We start from the raw sequence: 23,437 nt of genomic DNA, 5'->3' as shown, positions 1-23,437 counted from the left end.
CTAGCAAGCAACGTAGAACTAGGGTCCTATGTGCTAACTGTAGGCCATGAATGGCCTTAGTAACGGACACAAACAAACGAGAAGACCTACGCAGGAAATCTAAAACGTGGTTTTGTTTTATACTGTTTGTAATGTATGTTTTCGTTCGTTACCTTTGGAAAATTATGTTTTTTTTTTTGTTTTTTTTTGGTGCTTCAACCGCAACCCGCCCGAATTTAATTAAAATACGATTTTTCGGCGTGTCATCCGCCCGATCCGCGGTTCATCCGCGGGCTCCGCGGATTCAACCGCCAACCGCGCATCTCTACTGTGTAAGATGATCTGTTTTTATATGGGGATTTCTGGATGAGACAAAGAAACGCTTATTTCTCCATTACTCCGTCTCATAGAACATTTGTCTCGGTGATTCTGAAAACACCACATCTTGTTAAGATATGCAGATTAAAGATATAACATAGACTTGCAATATAAAGACATCAAAATAACACACAACGTAATTGATGATTATGACTTTCAAAATTCAGATGAATATCTATGAAATCGTGACATATGAATAGTGAACCACACAATGTTCATTTTCTGTGTTAACAATGGGGATACCAAACAAATACCAAATAGATACCGAAGGGACATCGTTAGAAGTTAATAGTTGCATATATCTTGTCCATTTTACTGAGTCCTCTGGGATTTAAATGTTCAACTAATCAACACTGCAGACCACTAGGGGGCAATGTGGTTCCATCAGGCAGGTTGGGCATTTTCAACCAAGATCAGTTCTTTGTCAATATTTAAGCCAGAATCGTACAAATTGTCTCTATATGCGTCTTGTGATCAAGCTGGAAACCTGAAAGAAATTGTATACAGTTATCAAACACATTTAATATAGTTTTAAGATTCGACTAAAAGTGAGTCTTAGTGAAGTCTTCTCAGTTCGTATGTAGCCATCTGGTCTCTTTCTCTGGGGGGAGAGGGTGTTAACATGTCAATTCGATTCATGGTGAAGATAAGATAGTGAGGTCTCCAACATCTCCAACAGAAAGGTCCTTTGTTCATTCGAGTTTACCAATTTTTATGGCAAGTGTCTGTTGCTTATTTTTCACTCCCAAAAGCTCTTAAGAGGGTAGAAGGTTAACGTAAATTAGGCAGTTTCTGTCTCTTTTTCCTTTGTGGAAAGAAAATGAAGATCTGGTTTATATCCACATACGTAAACATCCCCCACAGGAATGTTGGTTTTGTCAAAGTTTGAAAACTCTTAATCCACACGGCACTGTGACTGCTACATTCCCCCATTCGAATCGGATCTGAACTCGTGGCTGATCCGAATCGCAGGTGAAGAAGTCCAGTGTGTCCGAGTCTGGTGGTTGCTAGGACTCTCAAGAGGGTTATGGTGGGTGTCTCGAGACAGCCTAATACAATTCTGACACTACAATGGCTATAAAACTACAATGGTTATAAACGTAATTTTGTTAAGCTTACTTAACCTACGTAGTAAATGTCTAATAGCTAAAGATAATGTTCATAAGTAAAGGTTTCTAAGCCTCTATAATTTCAAATGGAAAATCCTAGTAAAAAGCATGCAGATTTCTTTTTAAAAAAAAAAAATCAATGTTAGGGGAGAATTTTACTCATTGTTAGTCATGATCTAGGATGTGGTATTTCTTAATAGTTAGGAAATGAGCACGTTTACTACCTGAGTGTGAGCATATTCGCAGGACTTTATACGATCAGTAATGTGTAACATATTTGCCGCGGCGGCGGTCCTGGACAGGGCTTCACTGTACAGCAGTAACGAGTGATATTCTAACTAAAAGGATCCATGGTGAAAGCTGTTGTCAGTATTTCACTGCTAATTTGGCTTTTAATTCAGTTATAGACCAGTTTCCCCCATTTGTAGGTGTCACATGGGTGAAATAAGGTAAGTTGAGTGTGTCACCAGATGATGATAGACTTGAACATTGAAGTTTTGAACACTGAGGTGTCCTGGATTCAATCTTGAGGCATCATGATACTACGGAGTAGTTTTATCGTGATTAGGTAAGTGATATTTTGAGGGTAAGCTTCTTTGCTTCCTTTAAGAATTAGCTATGATTAAAGGTTTGTTATTCGGGGTTACTAGAATGTTTGTTGGAGTGTATGGTCCTACCTCCAGGAACAGGCTAGCATTTCTAAGTCTCTGTTAGCACGGTTGGCCATTACAGGGTTCTGAAGTTTTTCTTTTCTTTTAGCAGCAGACTTTTCAGGCTATCAATATCATCTTGACTGATGGCACTTATTTCACTAGACCATTGCTGAGATTTGATGTGGTCCTTGTCGATGACTCTGCTCATCTCAGTTGTTTTCTGATCTGGTGATGGTTGTGACCATGCAGTGTGTGATGGTTTATAGCGAGACCGAAGTCTGTAATTGCAGTTGCGGTTTCGAGCAGATTGCTGGTCATGTCGATTTTGAAAAGACATGTCTTTTTGCGGGTTTGAATGAATACTGTGGTTTTCACTGTGGCAGTGAGTTGGGTCATGGCTGGGCCATGAGGGTTTGGAACAGTTGTGTTTGGAGCCTTTCTTAGGCCGTTGAGAATGTGGCCAGTGGGGGACCTCTGCTGGAGGTCTGCCACTTTGTCCCACTTCTAACTCCGGGGACCAAGAACCAGGGTTCTGGGTCTGTGTAGTGATGGGTTCTGGCTGTTTAGCTTGTCTATGTTTTTGGAAACCTAGACTGGCCCATTCACGTAGCTGCTGAATGGTAGCAGTGTGAGGGTTAGCTATAACTCCTAAGTGATAGCTGGTAGTCGGATGGAGGTTTTGAAGGAAAAGAGTTTTGAAACTCATGTCTTCTTCCATTCCTACCTTGTTGCTGAAACCAAAATAAGCTTTGAGGAGGCGGTAATAATACTGCTGAGGCAGCTCATTCCGTCCCTGTTTAACCATCATGGCAGCGGTTAAGCCAGATGGGGTCAGCTCGTCTGAAAACTCGCGTTCGAGTGTTTGGCAGAGGAGTGTATAGTCGTTCCGGATGTAATCGGGTTGACGTTCAATGAATCTACTGACTTCGCGGCTAGATGTAACCTTAATCAAGTAGAATTTGTTGTTAACTGATGCGTTTGGAAACCTTCGCAGGAAGAAATCAATGTCGTCCAAATATGCTCGGGTGTCATGTGGCGTCCCAAGAGTCGGTTCGAATCTGGGCACATGGCGAGCAATTTTGTCAAGCTCTTCGTCAGAGGGAGCTTGTGGAACGTGGGGTTTTAGAGTGGGAAATGATTGATCCGGTTTACCTGGATCATAAACGATCTTTTCAGATCTGAAAGAATTTGTTGTGGTTGAAGACGGGGGTGAAATAATTGAGCTCTTGTAGGCTGTTTTCACTTCAGGAAAAGGGTTCCCTCTGTCTTCCTGGGGGAAGCCATGTGTTTCCTGTTCATGTCCAGTCTCCAAAGACTGACGTAGGTCTATCTCAACACCTTCTGGTTTATCTGATAGGTGTTCCTGCTGTGGATGAGTGGCGGTTTGCTCATCCTTAGCTTTGCTTAGCTGTTCTTTCAACAGCTGCATTTGTTCCTGTTCAACATTAAGATGCTTGTCATCAGTTGGCACTTTGACTGTTAAATCTTGCATTTTCTGCAGGACCACGTGTAGAGATTGCTGGGACTGTTTTTGTGCTTGGTCCACCTTCTTCAGTTGGACTTGGGTTGCAATCAACTCTTGTTGGCAGTTTTGAAGTAGCTGTTCAAGCTTTTTGTTGTTTTCATTGAGTTGAATAATTTGTTGGTTTGAGTTTTCAACCTGTGTTGTTAACTCTGTTACTTGGGCATTAGCTTGGCTGGATGCCCTCTCAGTGGCTTTAAGTTGGTGTTGGAGGAATTTGGTTTCCTCCTGAAACTGTGGCTTTTTCTGTGACCGAGTTTTAAGTTTGTCAGCGGCTTGTTCCATCACTTGGTGTGCATGTTTAACGAACACCACAGCTAGACTACTTAACATTTTGGTCAGAGATTCTTCTTTGGGCTTTTTAGCTTTTGTCTCAGCCGATGGCTTTAAACTGATTTGCTCTGTTTCAGGTGTTTTAATGCATCTTTTCTTTAAGGCATAACCCAGTATCAACTTTTTTGTTAAGTCCATCATCTTGTTTTTCACTTGACTCAGAAAGGGTTCTTTCTGAAAATAAGTTTGAGTTTGGAACTAGGGAAAATAGTTGGGTTAATGTGAAGGTAGTTGGGAATAAGGATTGTTCTCCTGAAATTAATTTCTTCCTTTTGAATTTGTTTACTTGAGAAACAAATAAGGAAGGATGTTAAAATAAACACGACTGTGTTATTTTACTCAAAAATGGAAGAAATGCATTTAATTTAGAAGCTTATCATTAACCGTTATGGTAAAAAGAGGGAAAACATTAATGCTAACACAAAAGGGAACATACAAGCTCTTGGCTGTTGTTTTCTTTAAGCCTTAGTGTCCTATAATCAGTTCCTGTTAAGGTAATCTGATTTGGTGAAAGACACATTTGAGATAAATTAGCTTCAATTAATGTTTCCAAATAACAAAGTTGGTATTGTTTATGTCAAACAATTGATTCAAATGCATTAAAGAATATTCAAATATAGCTGGTATTCGTTAGTACCAAGCAAAATGATCAACTTTCTTTGTGATCCTATTTACTGTGATCCGAAGCGGCTCACATGTCAAAAGCTTCAAGTGGGCGGGTTTGAGAGAAGGGAGGAAGGAGTGACGTCACTGGTGACGATTTCTAGCACCGCCCACCAATAGTCCTTCAAGGATTCAGTGAATTCGCCTCATTTCCCCTGGGGAATGAGAGGGTTAACTTCTCTCACAGACAGTGCACAAGCGATGTTCCAGTTTGCTCACAAACTTTTAAACATAGCTTTGCCAAACTCACAATGCTTGAGACACGGCTGTCTCAGTTCAGAATTCTTCTAAAAGTCACCAACTTTGATAATAACAACAAATAGAGTCACCAACTCAATTTTTCTGCAGCAAAATTGGTCTGTCCACTACTGCCGTATATTATTTTAGTTAGGGCTTGTAAGCATTTTAAAAATAAACACACCCTCAGTTTTTTCTTTCAACTGGGTTCAACAGACACGGCGTTCCGGTCGTTTATTTAATAATACAAAAACAATTGACTGTTTAAGTCATTCATGCGATCACGTTTTGTGACCGTGTGTATTTTATTTATTTTATTTTTTTCAGGAGCGACGGCTCTGATTCATTGAGTTAAGCTCAGCAGCTTTAACTTTCAATAAGTAATCTGTATTACTTTATTTTAAGCGTCACAACGCTCCGTTAAACAACGTTTAAACTCGCTCCCCCACTTCATGGGGTTTCCATATAGCACCTTGATGCTTTTTTTTATAGGTCCGGCTGCAAGATTACAGCGGATCAAAACTCCTGTGTTTGAGGAGGCTCTGAGTTGACTAAATTTGCCGGGACTCGCGGCAGAATTTGTGATACTCATAAAAAAATCAAATCAACCGTGTTGGAAACTCGCAACTACGGCCAGGCCTTTAAATTCAGCGTTCTTGCGCTGTGCATGCAATCTTTATTCTGGGAGGAGACAGCGACAGCGGGGCTGGCGCTGCTTCTGCGGTGTGCAATTAATATTGCGCACCCACGGATTTGGAGAGTTATCATGCGTCCACGATTACTCTGATAAAGTGCTTTTTTAAGTCATTCTAAGTTTTATACACAGACACAGTTACTGCTTGCATTGCTCACACACAGATAATGAACCAGCCAATATCATGTTTATGCTTTCCTTCACGTAAGTCAGTCTACCGTAAAACGCCTCGCACGGCGCACCAAAAATATGTAGCGTTATTGGTTATCAAATATAAGGATTTATCTTAAACCTCGAATTTAGGGCACCACCTACCTATATTTTAACTTTACGTTACAGTCAGGTAGGAAACTGTTAAAATCTTGCGATCCTGGTATGTTAAATTAATAATCAGTTAATAATCAATTAATAATCAATTAATAATCGGTCTCATATCTCGCTACTTTCGTGAAGTTCTCGTTTGGTTGGACAGACATTACGTAAAGAAAGCATACGACACAATCTGTGATTATAACATATATATATATATATAGATATATGAACTGTTTATTAAAATGATATGACCAAAACATGAACCTTTAAAACAAACAGGAGATGCATTGAATATGGGTGATTATATAAAACACTTAGTGAATGGAAAATAAAATATGGGGAATGGAGAGATACTGGATGTATTCAAATAGTTTAGGTTGGCTGACTATTTGACGCTAAATACTGACATTTCGGATTAATGTATCATTCTGTGAAAGCCTCGAGACATCCATCAAACCCACTTTAAGGTGAAAACGGGTCGGTCTTACTGTGCTGAAGTTCTGCTTAGTCAGCTCGGAACACGGCAGCGGCCACGCGGGGTCCGAGGGGATTTCTCTTCCGCTCTCTGGGCCTTCCTGGTTGTGGTGGCTGACTTTAGCGGACTTCTCAGTTGCTTCTTTCACCGGGAAACGGGAACGATGGTGCCGAGGGCTGTGGTTAGATGATCGAATCTTCTGAGTGTCAGTGGGTCCGTTGCTTCTCTGATGAAGTGAACTTAAGTTCACAGAAGATTAATAAAAGGTTGCTTGGAGTTGGCTTTCTGGGTAGGAAAACTTCATTCTGTTCTTATCTTTGTTCGGGTCTTTCTTTCTCGTCTCCGGGGTCTCACTGGGTTCTGGAGGGCTTCCTTCCGGTCGTCCTCTGCATCGGTCATCCTCACGTCCTTCCGCCCTCTCCTGAGATTATGGGAAAACTCCCAAACTCTGGTGAGCTCTTCTCTTCTGCTCAAACCATCTCCAAATCTCTCTGAGCAACTGTTCTCTGCTCAAATCTCCTTCTGAAACTCTGGGTTGGAACTCTTCTGGAACAAGTGGCATGAAGCCAGGAACAAGACGCCTGAAGCGAGAGCCAGAAAAACGAGAGAACGAGAGAGAGAGAGCGAGTGTTTTTCGCGGGCTCCGGGTTTTAACTCTCGGAGGCGGGGCATGACGTAAGCTTACACTACTCTTTCAGCCAATGATATGCTTGAACTGGGTGCATGTCTGCCTGGGTGTCTGTGTAAGATGATCTGTTTTTATATGGGGATTTCTGGATGAGACAAAGAAACGCTTATTTCTCCATTACTACGTCTCATAGAACATTTGTCTCGGTGATTCTGAAAACACCACATCTTGTTAAGATATGCAGATTAAAGATATAACATAGACTTGCAATATAAAGACATCAAAATAACACACAACGTAATTGATGATTATGACTTTCAAAATTCAGATGAATATCTATGAAATCGTGACATATGAATAGTGAACCACACAATGTTAATTTTCTGTGTATCAATGGGGATACCAAACAAATACCAAATAGATACCGAAGGGACATCGTTAGAAGTTAATAGTTGCATATATCTTGTCCATTTTACTGAGTCCTCTGGGATTTAAATGTTCAACTAATCAACACTGCAGACCACTAGGGGGCAATGTGGTTCCATCAGGCAGGTTGGGCATTTTCAACCAAGATCAGTTCTTTGTCAATAGAGATTCGATTTTAAGATTCGACTAAAAGTGAGTCTTAGTGAAGTCTTCTCAGTTCGTATGTAGCCATCTGGTCTCTTTCTCTGGTGGGAGAGGGTGTTAACATGTCAATTCGATTCATGGTGAAGATAAGATAGTGAGGTCTCCAACATCTCCAACAGAAAGGTCCTTTGTTCATTCGAGTTTACCAATTTTTATGGCAAGTGTCTGTTGCTTATTTTTCACTCCCAAAAGCTCTTAAGAGGGTAGAAGGTTAACGTAAATTAGGCAGTTTCTGTCTCTTTTTCCTTTGTGGAAAGAAAATGAAGATCTGGTTTATATCCACATACGTAAACATCCCCCACAGGAATGTTGGTTTTGTCAAAGTTTGAAAACTCTTAATCCACACGGCACTGTGACTGCTACACTGTTCAGTGTAATAATCCTTCAGTTTAACTGACTTTTAGTTTAGCTTTTTTTTTTTTAACCAGTCATTTGTATCTAATTGGACAAAACTACTGGAATACTGAGAACAACTGAGAAATACTCTGTATTTTACAGGATATTACTAAAGTTGGTCCGGTTGTTATGCCCCTACTCCCTAGTGTTTTTTAACATAAAACCTTCAATTTTCTAAACCCATGTGTTTAGTCTCCATTTTATGTTGGGTCAAACTGGGTTGCAATGACTGGCATGTAAGTACTTTGCCATCAAACAAAATATAGCCTCAAATGCAAATCTAAAGGAGCTTTTCAAAGGTATTGACTTTTTTAGGTTGTCTTTTTCCAGCTGGCTGAGTGACAGTACATTAAACATATTCTGCTTATTTGAAAGCCAATTTAAGAAGCAGAACGTGTCAGGTAGGCAATTAAGGCTTTAAAATGATTACATCCTTCACTGGGTTAGAACATTTTTGCCACTGTACATCTCAAAAGATGTCATATTATTTATTTTATTAATTCTGCTACAGTCTATAATTCCTAAAGATATGATGATTTCAGGATTAAAAATTAAATAAAGCATTTATCTGCTGAAATGAATGCACTTACAGTTATGAGTGGAGGCCTTCACCAGAATGACTTGTCTCTGATTTCTAACTCGTGATCTCTCACTGGCTGGAAGCAAGGACAGTGGCGATCCTTTGGTGAGATTATCATTTCAATGCAATCCAGTATGTTTAATTCTAAATTCAACAATGAACAGACAAATTCCTATCTGTTCAGCATCCTATTGTGAGCCAAGATGTACAACTTCAGCCAATGATATGACAAGTCTGTCTTCTTTAGTTTACCATAAGAACCTAGGCTATGACCACAATGAGTCTGTAAGGTTAATTAAAAGATAAATGATCTAAAGGTTTTAAATCTTATCACTCACTTATTAATCAAACATCTTCTAAATTTTTAACTAAATTCATCAAACTTTTATTTGAGGTTCCTACATGGTTGATGTGTGCATTGCCTAAAAGGCCTTTTTCACAAATTCAGATGCACAGAAGTACATGAAACTGTCACAAACTTTAATCTTTTGATTCATGCTCCGAGATTAATTCCTTTTTCTTCTTTTTTTTTGTTTTGTCCTACATGTGGACGGATAAAGAAATGCAGTCTGAAGGCATTTCATCAGACTGTTAGGTGAGGGGTGCTAACAGTATCATATGGTGGAAAAAGTGTGCATTTGGAAATGCATCTGACTCAGCTGCCATCTCAAAAGTGAATCAAATATGTTTGTTTTTTTTACATATGGACACCAGAGATTTTCAGGAGAATGTGTGGATAACTGGGACCAGACACTTGTTCAGTTGCTGTGCACACAACACTTCATAGCAGGAGATTTTCTACTAGAGATCTGATCTCACAGCTGAATATGTGAGGAATAGGACGTAGGAGAGCGTCTCTCCAGAGGGGGGACATGTAGAAAAGTACACTGCAGAAACCCTTGTGTTTTGTTGACAACACATTGAGAAGAGCAGGAATTTACTGGTTCCACTTGGTCTTGGCTGAAAAATGTAGGGTGCAACCCTGTTTTTATTCCTCTGTTTAAAGATTTACTTTTTCTTTTTTCTACTTTTGCATAAATATGACCAAAAGCAGCAACTCCTGAAAACAAATACAATCCAGCATAATAAATTCTATAAAAAAACTTCATATATGATCATTTATTTACTTTACTGGGTGAAGTTTCTGAACCTTTGCTGTCGGTATCTGGTGATCCCATATTTTTGTCACTGACTGAAACTTGATGTAATAGTTGATCAGCCCTGAATATCGGCTTGATGGATTCCTCTGTACAGAACAGCTTCACTTCTGGGATCTTGTTGGGTTTCCTTACATACACTTGATTTCAGGTCTTTCCATAATATTTCCATGAGATTGAGGTCAGGACTTTGACTTGACCATTGCAAAATATTGATTTATACATCCATCAATCATCTTCCGCTGGTCCGGGGATCGGGTCGCGGGGGCAGCAGCTTGAGCAGAGAAACCCAGACGTCCCTGTCCCCGGCCACTTCCTCCAGCTCTTCTGGGGGGACCCCGAGGCGTTCCCAGGCCAGCCGAGAAACATAGTCTCTCCAATGTGTCCTGGGTCTTCCCCGGGGCCTCCTCCCAGTGGGACGGGCCCGGAACACCTCACCGGGGAGGCGTCCAGGAGGCATCCTAACCAGGTGCCCGAGCCACCTCATCTGACTCCTCTCGATGTGGAGGAGCAGCGGTTCTACTCGGAGCCCATCCCGGATGACCGAGCTTCTCACCCTATCTCTAAGGGAGAGCCCAGACACCCTGCGGAGGAAACTCATTTCGGCCGCTTGTATTCGTGATCTCATTCTTTTTTGGTCACTACCCACAGTTCGTGACCATAGGTGGGGACAATCTCATGAATCCCTTTTTGTGAAATATTCCTGCCACGCAAAATGAACATTTACATCATTGATTTGTACCATGTGATATCATTTGTTTACCCAGTGGAGAAATTTGTCTTGGCCTCTGGCGTCATGCTCATCAAGCCACCTCCATAGAACCAGTAAAAGACAAACGGCACAGAAAAAAGAACATGTATTGCACAGTCTCAGTATTACACTCGTCTCTGTTGTACACCAAACACATATTGCATATTAAACACAGCACAATTATCTGTGACAATAAATGAAGCTACTGCACGAACCCCACAGCCTCAAGGAATATTAACATTTAAATTGATGTTCGAACAATTCAGTTCTTAAAACGGTTGCATCAGGGCCCTTCAAATCAACAGCCAGAGGGTTAAAGCTCATAACGAACTTAACAGAAAGCTCAACTGGAGGGACAGACGGACAACACAAGTTATGCTGTTAATAATACAGGCTCTCTTGTGCACCCCATGCACCAGCGGCCAGATGTACAAAACTGCGTATGCACCAAGGCAGAAATGTGCATATGCAATATTTTCACCGGCCATGTGTATGCATTGTTCTCTTTTGTAAATCCCAATCATCATTAAACTTTATGCACCTGCATGAACCTGATTTGTACTCCCATTTTTAGCCATGAAAGGAAGCAGATACTCTAAGTTTGTCTTTTGCTAATCAAGACCTAGTTTGCACCAAAACTAAACAGGCGTGATAATGAAATCAACAGTAAAAAAGAAATGCAGTTTCAGCGTTAATAACCAATTTCATTCTGTGCTATCAGTTCTGTAATTGTGAAAAGAAAAAAATACAGCTGAATTAAAAAGGAACAAGCAATCAGCTCTCTTTAGAGCAAATGACCCAACACGGGAGAAAAAAAGAAAAGGTAAAATTATAAGGCCAGCGGCCAATTGTGGTGAAGAACCAATAACTCCTGTTCTATCTGCAAAGGATAAACGCAAAGTCTATACAATATACAGCCTTGCTTGGATATGATCAAGAATGAGACACAGATAAACAGATGGATCAAGGTATGCCAATTTCTTAAACAAGCTGGTGAGAGTCTTGTGCTTGAAAATCCCAATAATAGCCTCTTTCACATATGCTTTTTGAAGCCAGGACTGATGCCTTCGTTGCACATCATATCATGGGTGAATACACAAAGGCGGAATAGCAGGGGGGGGGGGCTGAAGTTGATCAGCTGATACGCCTCTGAGCTGGCAAGAGAGGTTGTAACTCAGGCAAAACGGGCCGCTTCATGTGTCCTTATACATATCAAGCTGGCATCATGGAGCTCGGCACCCAAACCAATGGTGCTGTCGTCACTCAGCTGATCCTGCAATGCCGGTATGATGTGTTTAGGGACACAGTGATGTGGGGCCGAGCCTCCTCTGTTAGGTATGTATGAGATACGAGAAGGAACTGCAGCAGGTTAATGAGGATGCCTTTTTAATTGCCTATAAGGTGCAATCAATTTGTGAAAGAAGCTAATCTCTAAATATTTGTCCCCACTAAGAGGTCTTTCACCATCATAATGAAAGACACACGGCTGCAATTATTTTATAATTATTTTTAGCACCGACAGTTACTGTAAATAAAGAGTATATTGTGAAAATTGATGATGAGAAACTAAATCTGAAAAGTCACTGTCACATCTCCATGAAATTGTCTATTCTGTTGTTTAGTAAATTATGAAGGCTCTGCTTCAGTTTCCACTTTATATCTGAGTTACATTACAACAAAACTTGTTTGCATGGTCAGAATCATGCTTGAGGTGTGCACATTGTCTCCAGGCATTCTTCGTTTATAAATACCAGATTGTATAGAAGAAAAGGCGTACACATAGTTTCTGTATGTGCGCATCATTTATGCATCTGTCCCTTGGAGTCAAGGTATGATCTCTGCCATAAACAAGAACACAAAATTTAACATGTAGGCCTTTTAGCCAAAGGTGTTGTCTAAATCTGTCCTTTCGCTGGAATGAAGTGTTTGTCTCTCTTCAATCACAACTCACCATCAATCTGGTTTCAACACTTTAATTGAACTTCTTTGTAAAAGTGTTCTGATTTCTCTGTGATCTGTAACAAACTAGAAACTTCACACAGGCAGAAATGTTCTTTTCTGAGGGCAGGGACTTCCTTTTTCTGTCCTGTCATGCACACCATTGTTGTTCTGTGGTCTTCAATGTCAGACTCAAGCATTAATATTATGTGAGAGCATAATACTGAGCACTGAGAAATCTCAGTTGAGTACTGTAATAAATCAATGAGCTGAAAAAAGCCGATAGTCATCTTTGTCACCTTATGAAAACAACCGATCAGATACCAAATTTAAACCACTACAAGCAATAGTGAACAAGGAAAATGGGGATTAAAACAGAACATTTCCATTAGTTTAGCCTATATCTGTGCACACTGCAGTGACTGAAGATTAATGCATAAATCAACATTACAACTTTGCAGATTAAATTTCTTTCCTTTTTTTCTCCATGAGGGATCTTTTACAGAAATAGTCTGAGATATTCTGCAAGCAAAGGAACTGAGAGGCAGAATAGGTCCAGGAAACCAGACAGGTTCAGGCTTTTCTTTTGAGCTGATATTCAAGCTGAAATTGAAGAGCAAAGACTCAATGCCGTCTCTTTTTACACACACACACACACACACACACACACAATCCTCTTATCCATCTCACTTTGACTTGGATATGATCTGTGTTATTCATTATATCCTTTCCCCCTGTTTCCAATTGACTCCTTTTGACAACCCTCTAACACTTACATTTTATCCATCCAGTTTTATCACTCCTTTACATCTCATTTTGCATCTCCTACAACACTTTGTCTCTCACATTCACCTCTCTCCGTTTCATCTCCTCTTCAAAATCAGAACCATTTCTCTCCATCTACAAGTCCCATCCTTAATTCTAATAATCTCCCTGTTGCCTTCAGCAATAAATGCATCAGCCTCTCAGTTTCTTGTTTGCATACATCCAAGGTTGCTTAATTCACATTTTCACCCTCTATAATTCCCCTAATGATTGCACTGATTCTGCCTTTCTTTAACACTTGCCTTCCTCCTTCAATCACTTTCTTTTCCTTCTTGCCTCCCTACGTAGTGAGCAGGAAGACTGTCAGGAGAGCATATAATTTCTCAGTGGAGGGGCTGTCAGGTGACTGCCTCTCCAGGCTAAAAGCTGCTCTCCTCGCCCCTGGGTTCACGGAGTCACAGCTCTGTTCCACTCCAGGATTATGCAGATCTTAATTCCCTTCCGCTCACACCTGAGGGTGGCAAGGCATGAAATAAGGAAAGTGTTCAGTGCAAATAAAAGTTTTTTACCACCAAAAGGGGGAGATAGGGGGAGGGTGGGGACAAGGAAGTCCAGTAGAATTGGGGGGGAGTGGAGGAGAGGAGCATGCTATTAGATGGCCTGAGTGAAGGAATGAGGGATGAAGTGAGTAATGGGGTGAGTTTTTGGAAAAATTCAAAGTAAGAATGAAAGCGAAAACAGAAGGAGGGAATGCTTTCTCTGTTACCAGACACACTGAACACACACTTACTGGTGATTCCAGTTTATTTCCTCACAATTTTAAATCAGTGCTTGAAATACATGACATATGCAGAGCCGTATTTCTTACACGTTCTTCAAAGTATGACCTAAGATGGTCAGTATAAACTTCCTTTAGGTTTTCTGAATAGATTTTTTTTTTCAAGTGAGCTTTGTGATCCCCCCCCATTATCCACGGAGTCTTAGCGCTGCATCTTACCGAACTCCACAGGTAGCCTAGTTTGCAACCAGGAGAGGTTTTCTCAGGACAGTATGTCTGCCTTTTTGCGTTTGCATAATACGATCAAATATTTTATTTATTTTATTTTCTTCTTTTTTTGTGTGTGTGAAAAATTGGATGACATCTCTCTGCGCATAAAAAGCTGGACTACCTTTTTTTTTTAAAGGAATTTCACCCGTGTTTGCAAGATTTACCTAATTTATGAAATACTGCAATTTTTTCATTACCTCCTTAAATGTTTTGTGTGATTAGTTGGAGTATGGTCATCTCGCATTTTCACTTAAAACGTTTCGCGCGCAATAGATGTTCGCCTTTAGAGTGACATCAACAGACTGATTTAAAAAAATAAATAAAAAAAAGTCGATAGAATGACAGATGCGTCAACTCTTACGGTGGAAAAGTTTCTATCAAGCAGCCGACAAAAGAAAATAATAACTCAAACAAGCAGGATAACGAATGTTCGGGGGACTTACCTGATAAAGCCTCCTTGGAAAAAGCAAAAGGACAAGACATGAAGAATCCTAATGACCTGTGGGAGCATCCTCTGGCTCAAAATTCCTCCCCAATCCTGCTGAATAACTTGCCAAAAATAATTAAGGGAATCAGCAAATCCACGGAGCAGACAGTGAGAGTCGTCTAAATGAGGAGGGCATCGTTTCTCTCAGGGATCCAGGCTTGTCTTTAGGGAAACTTCTCCCCCTCCCACCAAGTCCAGAGGGCTACACACATCCACACAGCAGCAGTCTGCTTCAGGCGGCTGGACGGCGCTGGTCAGTCTGACAGTGAGGTGGTGCCTGTGTTCAAGGGGAGTGTCGGCTTGCGCGCGCGCGTGCGTGTACTTTTGGTTATTGCTTCACCTCCCTTGTCTCAATATTTCCCTCCCCTCCAAAACATTTAAAAGGGGTGAAGATTTAAAGGAACAGCATCTTTAGTTGTGATGACTGCCTCGTTTGTAATTAGCCTTAATTAAAATTGGGGGAGTGACGGTATATGATGAACTAAATCTCTTAGTCAAATAAACGCTGGTTGATCACAAACTAAGACCTTGACTAAAAATACAGCTTGGAAATTGTGGACGAGGGCTGTTTTTTTTTTGTAACTAGAGTTACTGGCACCGACTAACTTGCAGAGACATATCAAACGCTTTATTGTAAGGGCATTTATTATCTTTTATTTCATTGGGGTTTTCTTCTCTTTTTTTTCCACTCACAAACTTACACCAGGCAGCTGTTTTTCAGGAAATAAAACATAAATGACACCAAATGGTTGTAAATGTTCCTCTGTCTCCACGTATGGTGCTTTCACTCCTGCTATGGTTGTTCTCAACCTTTTTAGAGTCTATGGTCCAGACTTTCGGATTTTTAATTTGGACTAAAGTTAATGTTGTGAAAAGTCCTTCGGAACACAGTCCAGACCAAACACTGAAATGTGAAAGCTATAGATTAATAAAGGCAGAGAAAAATTTAAAAGAAAAAAAAGAGGGTTGTTGTAGTCTGCTATTTTAGTTACTAAAGTAAGTGGCTGTTGGTTGCTGAAATGTTATCTTAAACAGCTTTAAAGTTAAGGTTACCCCACTGATAAAGCATTGTGTTCTTTGAAGTTAGGCTCGTGGATAATTTCCGTGCACCTTTCATCATATAATTCTTATACCAGTATGTCCGCAGGAATTACTGTTTTTTGATTTTGTTGAAAAGTTTCCTGTTGACAATGGCTGAACTCTCAAGGTCACCTCCTTTTCACATAATCTTCCATCACCTTCATGCCTTTTTGTTCTGATTTTCTATTTTTACCTGTCGTCAACCAGAACAAGATCCGACCAGTTACTTGATGTAGTTAATAAGACCTTTTACTTATGAAGCCACAAAAGACTTTATGGTTTATTTCCTAAAAAGACATGTTTAGTCATTTTTCTCTGAAAATGTTCCATTCATAACTCAAAAGTTCTTCAAGCTGAATGGCCACTTAAGTATTAAACAAATCCAAGTAAATTCTACCTGATGGGACAAAAGGTTTTATACACTCAACCATCTGGGAAGCCTTTGTAAGGATCCATTTGGAAAACAGCCAGCACATTCTGAAAGTACACGGCAGAAGATTGGATGAAACATCCGTTTGTCAATGTTAAGTTTTAACATACTAAATAAACTGTAGAATCTGTCCCTCTCCAGGTCTGATATAACTGATGTTGTCCAGATCTTCTCTAATTTCCTTTTGAGTGACCACAGATGCAACTTTCTTAATGATTAATCTCCATTACTCCCTTTTAATTATCTATCATTTTTCTACAAGTACACCATATGTTTATGATAGTGCTGAGAGACACATTTTGATTTTGCCCAGGGAAACGTGCCCTGAACACCTCACTTAGAAGACGTCAGTTAGCTTCCTCGGCAGATACCTGAACCACCTCATTCGGCTCTATTCAATGCAGAGGAGCAGCAGCTGTGCATTGAGTCGGTTACAACTAAGCTTCTTTGGTTGTTTGCAACCAACTTGGCATACAAATTAGCTAAATTACTGTGGTAATGTTAGTTAGTTCTTGATAACAAAATACATGATCAGCACTTTGTTGTTACTTCCATCTGTGACAGTTCATTGAGTTTTTTCACGGGCACCACTAATAAACCAGGACTTTGTCTTCCCCACCACAAAATACATCTCCTGGGTACAGCTTCTCAGTTTATAGATCAGTGTGTATTCACTTTAAGGATCCATCAACATCACTATGAATTAAATACACTTTGGCAGTAGCCCAATGTAACACTTCACAAACAGACATTGAAAACATCTGATTAACCGTTCACTTTTTAAAATCACATGCTGTCCTTGTTGCCCTTTCACTTAGACTCAAGAATTTAAGATGTATTTTATTTACCTCTTCATGGGAATAACCAAAAAGCCTCAAAAGTGCTTGAATCTGATAGAATAATAGGTTTTCACCAGTTTTTATGCCTGACATTTAAAAGTTTGGTTATGTGCTGATTTTCACCACTGCAGTAGAGATAAAGGAATAAAAATAAAAGCTGTGTACTCCAGTACTGATGCAACCGTCCACTTCTGTATTACTGTCATGTATTGTTTTTTGCTTTCATTTCTCATGGCAGCAGAGCTCTTAGAGACTAGCTCAGTTATGTTTCAAGCATGTGAGTATGAGGAAAGTTGAGATGGGGTATGTAGATTTAGAGGTGATTGCAAAAAGGGAAATCTAAAAGAAGCTAAACTGCTGTTGCTGGTCTCTTGACGTGAGTTATGACGTGTGAGGCCAGAGAGTGTCTTGCCTACTACATATCATTGTCACCCACAATGTTTTCATGAAGGACGGCATTGCTCACTATGTTAACATGACTATTACACCCTTTCCCCTTTCCAATAAATTAAGGGAAATCAAACATGTAGGTTTAATTTCTGGAAGTGCACATTGATCATGTTGCTGTAAATATAGAAATTGCACCTTACTCAGTCTTACTGAACCTAGTGGCATTTATATTTTAACCTCCACAAATCAAATGTCTGAACAGCATTTGGTCACACAAAGTTAGATATCTTCAAGAAGGGGACAAGCACAGTCCAAACTTTCCCTCTCCTTTGTTTTCCTCTATGAATATCTGGTGCAGCACCAACCTGCTTTTCACAGTGCTTGAGCCAAATGACCAGGAAAAAACTATACTCAATGTTTTCTGCAGCGTTTGGTCTCATTTATGGCTTTACTGGCCAAAAACACCTACAATTAACCCTTGTGCGGTCTTAACATTCTGTTTACTCCCCTTGTCCTACGGATCAAAAATGAGCCGCCCTACCAAAGCCCCAAAATAAAGCAACTTAATTTAATTTTAAATCCAAAATCTATTTTGTATGATGAAACCACCTGTTATTTATCTATTCAACTCAATTCAATACATTTTTTATCATGTATTTTTTGTTACACAATACATAAAGACAATCACCAGTTTTCAGGATTACACTTTTTTTTTTTACCACAAACCAACTGTCAGTTGGACTAACAGTTTTGTTTTCTCAGTTTTCTTTTACATAATAAAGGTTTATTATTGCTATTATATAAATGTGAAGTGATTAATTCTGAATTAATTATATTGAAAGGGAAAAAAACAGTGAACTTTTTTATGGTGTTTAAATGTTTTTATAATTCACGGGTCAAAAATGACCCAAAAGACAATCTTTGTACCATAGTGGTGTACAGCCCACATGGAAACATAAACAAAAATAAAGTATGACTTTTTCTAATGATGGGGTCCCTTTAGGAAAAGTCATAAAATTTCAAGTTGGAAAAAGATAGTTTGAGGTATTTTTTCTACAGCTAAACATGGTAGTGGGTCACTTTTGACCCCGCAAGACAACAGGAGGGTTAAATACAAAGAGAATACAACCTCAAGTAGTCTTGTCAGCAACTGCATGTGAAGTGTAAGATGGCTTCCATGAGGGTGTCAGTCATGTTGTAAAATACATTGTGGCCTAAATCATGATTCTTTTCAAACCCGAACCAAGTAGTTTTGATTTCTAATCCTAACCACTTACGTTATTGCTGAAACCCAACCAGGAAGTGATATAAGCGTTGTTATTAACTCAGCCTAACTTACGAGTGAACAGCTGTCATATATTGCCTTGAACAAGTATGCAACAGTTGAAAGTGCTGCACGTAACCGTGCCACCCAACACCTCTCCCTCCTCCTAATGACTATTGTGGCTTGTTTGAAAAACAAACAAACAAACAAATAAAAAACTAAAGAATGACAGCGATATCTGTTATGTTGTAGAAATTCTCGAGTCATATTTTCACTCCCACTGGCTACACATACGGTAGCGGGATAGATTGATTAGTGACTTATTTTCTGTCAGTTTGATTCATTGACATTTATTGTTTATTTCAATATTTTTTATATGTTTCAGAATTATTGCCATGAACCTTACAAAAAGAAATCAAGCAGTTGATAAATCACATGAAAGCGATATCGTAGGGAAACTTTTCAGCGAGAGCTCAGATTCCAGCTGTGGTGATCACTCCAGGGAAAGTCTCCTTTGAGTACCCTTCCCTAACGTAACACGAGCCATGCTTATGTTTTCATTCATGGTCACATTCTAAACTTGACTTCCAGCCCCATTCTTCTTTACATGTCTGTTTAAAAATGAAAGAAATCGTTGAAAACAAGACTCATGTGTGCATGGTACTGTACCCATGCAGTTAAATAAAAACTGCTCCAAAATTTTTATTCTATGCTCTGACTCTACATTATACCGCCAACATCTCCAGCAATTGTACATTTGCCTTGAAGGTATTTTTCACTGGGTAGGTTGTACCTAAGAGTTTTTTATTACCTTAGCCCAAGAAAAATGGCTGCTCAGCTCAACAACAAATCCCAATCTGGAGCTCTGCCCTGAGGAACAGACCTGTGACTGGAGTAGTCTGTTAGTGGCCTTAACTCTTCCTTGTGTAAATTACATTCGGCACGGCTGTTGGTCCGGGCGACTACAAAAAGCTTTGTGCAGTCGTCCATGTTGTAACTGACCTAAAGAGGTGATTATCCTGAAAATGTTTAGAAAAACTTGCATGGGGACAAGATGAAGGTGCCAATCTGTCTTTTTTTTTTTTCTGTCATCACTGTGCTCTGTATGTACAAAATATAATATCTCTCAGAAGTCTGGACAAAGATGAATTATTTAATTATGTAAAATATTTCTTATTCAAACTCACTACAAATGGTCTATAACATTAATGATGATGAGCAACTTTGGGGCACTATGCAAAGTTCAGTGATTTGCACTTTATTTCATTGAAAATTGAGCAAACAATTTTTTTTCCAGCAATTTTTCACCATTTTTTTTTTCTCATTTAAAAATGTCAACATTGATATAAAGGACAAGTTTGAAAAAGTTACAAATTGCTTACAAAAAACTCCTATTGTAGCATTTTACAACTAAGTAGGTTAATCGGTAGAAAACTGTTACATGACTGGAAGTAAAACGTGCATCTTTGACTTTTCCAGAAGAAAAGAGAAGTTTTGGCAAATAATTTACCAATTTAAGAATAGTGTTTACCAACTAAAAGCAATAAATAATTTACATTCAAACTTGTTGAGAATTATTTAAAAAAAAGCAGGAAATAAGCAGAAATTGCTGTACACAGGGGTGGAGACCAATTCTGCATGGCAGTGATCTTTAATTCCTCATCCAGTGATAAAAGACATGATTATTTCGTGGAAATTACTGCATGAGCTCCTAAACTCACCTGAAATTGATTGTCTTTGAACACATTTCACCTCTGTATCCACAGATGTATGTTAAAACTTAAATGTGCAAATAAATATGCATATAAGCACACAGTCGAGGGTAAATAATGGACGCTACATCCTCAGGAGTTGAGAGTAAACAGGCATTCCGGCTTGCTGTCTGAACACAATTGAAAAGCTAGTATCCATAGCGGTAAGGCCTAAACACAGACTTTGGAGGAACATATAGTGCCATTAAGACTTTTTCACGGAAGGCCTTGCTTATTTTAGCAAGTCAAATGGCAAACCACAGTCTGCATGTTTTACAAAGTGCTAAACTGGCCTTCCTGCAGTCCAGACCATAAAATGAAAAATGATTCAAAGGAGGACGCCACTGTCCTACATAAAGGAATATCAAATATTAGAACAGTTGGTCTGCTTTGCTCCCAAATGCTTCGTGTCATTAAAAGAAAACGACATGCTGCTGTTAAAGAATTTCAATAAATGTGTTAATTTCTCAGTTTCGGCATTTGACACATCTTTAAGTTATTATTCTATAAAAAATTAGGCCCAAATTATTTACAAATCATTGCATATTGTTTTCTGTTAGTTGATTTAAATGTGACATTAACCGAAGAGGTAACATGGTTTAATGAGTTGGTTTGTTTGTCTGTTTGTTAGCAGGATTACTAAAAAAAATACCAATGCTATTATGTTTGGTTTTTTTTTAACCTGAGGCACTTTTGAATGAGCAGGGTTTCCCCAGCTGGGTACGGTACACTTGAGGGACATGTCATTATGACATTATGGAAAATCTTAATGAATGTTTTCCCAATATAGAGTCATTGTGCGACTGCTTAGAGCAAGTCAAAAAGTGGATGAACCAAAATTTCCTTCAGTTAAATCAAGAAAAAACTGAGGTCATTGTGTTTGGCAACAAAGAGAAGAGGTTTGCTGTCAGTAAACATCTTGAGTCACTGTCTCTAGAAACTAAAGACCAAGTCCGGAACCTCGGCGTGCTGATAGACTCAGACCTGACCTTCAACAATCATATCAAATCAGTCACCAAAACAGCCTTTTATCAACTTAAGAACATATCCAGAATTAAGGGTTTCATGTCCCAAACAGATCAGGAGAAGCTGATTCATGCTTTCATCTCCAGCAGACTTGACTACTGTAACGGTCTTCTGACTGGACTCCCCCAAAAGAGTCTCAAACAGCTGCAGCTCATTCAGAACGCTGCAGCCCGAGTTTTAACCAGAACAAAGAGATCAGATCACATCACCCCAGTTCTCAAGTCTTTACATTGGCTCCCGGTCAGATACAGAATAGATTTTAAAGTTCTGCTACTCGTCTACAAATCACAGAATGGTTTAGGTCCAGAATACATGAATGACATGCTAGCAGAGTATAAACCCAGTAGAGCTCTGAGATCTGCTGACTCAGGTCAGATAGTGGAGCCCAGAGTTCAAACTAGACACGGTGAAGCAGCTTTTAGCTGTCATGCTGCACACAACTGGAACAAACTACCAGCAGAACTGAAATCAGCCCCAACTGTAAGCACTTTTAAATCCAGGTTAAAAACATTTCTCTTTCGGTGTGCTTATGGTTGAGTTTATATCTTTCTTTTTCCCCTCTTCTTTGATTGCTTTTAACTGTGTTTTTCATTTTTATTCTATTTTTTTTCTCTTTAAATTGCTGCTTTATGCTGTCCTTTTAAATGCCTTGTCTTCATGTCAAGCACATTGAGTTGCCTGTGGTATGAAATGCGCTGTATAAATAAAGATGCCTTGCCTTGTCAATAAATTGTATTTTATTGTATATTTGAACATCTAACTTTTGTTTTTCACCCTTACCAAGTCATTTTAATGCAGTTCTGTGTAAGTCATAAATGAACTAAAACTTGCACCACAGGAGTTGAAAACTGACGTGAGGCGCTCTTGACCTGTATGTGACCAGCTGGAAATGAGAATGTTTTAAGGAATATATATGGATGGAAATTTTTGCCTAAGGTGCTCCAACTTAAAGTAATGCATTTTTCAAAAGTGTCTGCATCCAGGATTTCTTTCTTTTATCCAGTCTTAACATCAAAAGTGCCATTTATAAATAAGCTCTATACATTTCCAGCTCATGAAATGTATGTAAAAGAAATCTCTGATAAGGTATTCAAAGGTACTAGGGTGAACCATTCAAGAACTATCCACCCTTAAATGAGGAGCATGCTTGGTCATATCTTACTCGCTCATACATAAATATACACCAAAACCCATTTCAGCCTAATCCTTATGGCCTTTGCTGTTTGCTCAGTTACGTTTTTGGCTCCAAAAACTTCATCCCAAACTTTGTTTAAGAAAAGAAGTATAATTTGATCCTTTGAACGTATGTAAGGCAAAAAAAAAACAACGTGTAGAGATGATGCTTTTCAGTTTTGTATATAAATTGAAGGAATAATCCAAACAGACATGATCATCCATCTGTATGCATAAAGTACTCATTCAATTCAAGCTGCCAGCCAGAGTAGACAGCCAGACCAAAAGAAAGTTGATAGACTTTGACATGCAGACATGGTCACCACAACGTTAAATGACAAGGCAATACAGAGTCAGTGAAATTCAGTGAGCCAAATTATTGAAAGATTACATTGTCAGTTTAACACAACATGGGCTCTTCATTTTATTCATATCAGTGGTTGTCGAGGGTTGTTGGTTTTTTTTGTTTTTTGTTCACTGCGGCCATCAATCCAAGGCAGGGACCCTTAAAGACTGTTTTGAAGGAAACAATCCCATGTACCGTCACATTTGTAGTCAGATGGCGTGAGAAGTGTTTAGCTTATTTTAAGATGTAAACAAAAGTTTGTCAGTGTTGTGACCCATGGCATACGACTGCCTCCTGTTTCACCTTTGGCCCAATATATCTACTTGGTGACATGTTTCATGGTATGATCCTTCAAATGGGAATGTGCTGTCTCTTGTACAGCTATATTTAACACAGCAACCAT

At 39.3% G+C, this 23,437-nt stretch overlaps 1 protein-coding gene across 1 annotated transcript in view; it reads right to left on the bottom strand.

Annotated features, from left to right (window-relative positions):
* Positions 1–14,981, bottom strand: part of glra4a (glycine receptor, alpha 4a) — a 62,588-nt gene extending 47,607 nt beyond the window's left edge. Inside the window, exon 1 of the mRNA XM_075480710.1 lies at positions 14,692–14,981. Within this exon, the coding sequence (XP_075336825.1) occupies positions 14,692–14,759 (68 nt within the window). The 5' untranslated portion in view covers positions 14,760–14,981. The remainder of the gene's footprint in view (positions 1–14,691) is intronic.
* Positions 14,982–23,437: the final 8,456 nt, after the last annotated feature.

The sequence above is a fragment of the Odontesthes bonariensis genome, chromosome 13 (genome assembly GCF_027942865.1).
Source record: "Odontesthes bonariensis isolate fOdoBon6 chromosome 13, fOdoBon6.hap1, whole genome shotgun sequence".
NCBI lineage: Eukaryota > Metazoa > Chordata > Actinopteri > Atheriniformes > Atherinopsidae > Odontesthes > Odontesthes bonariensis.
This window is presented reverse-complemented; position numbering and strand designations above follow the sequence as displayed.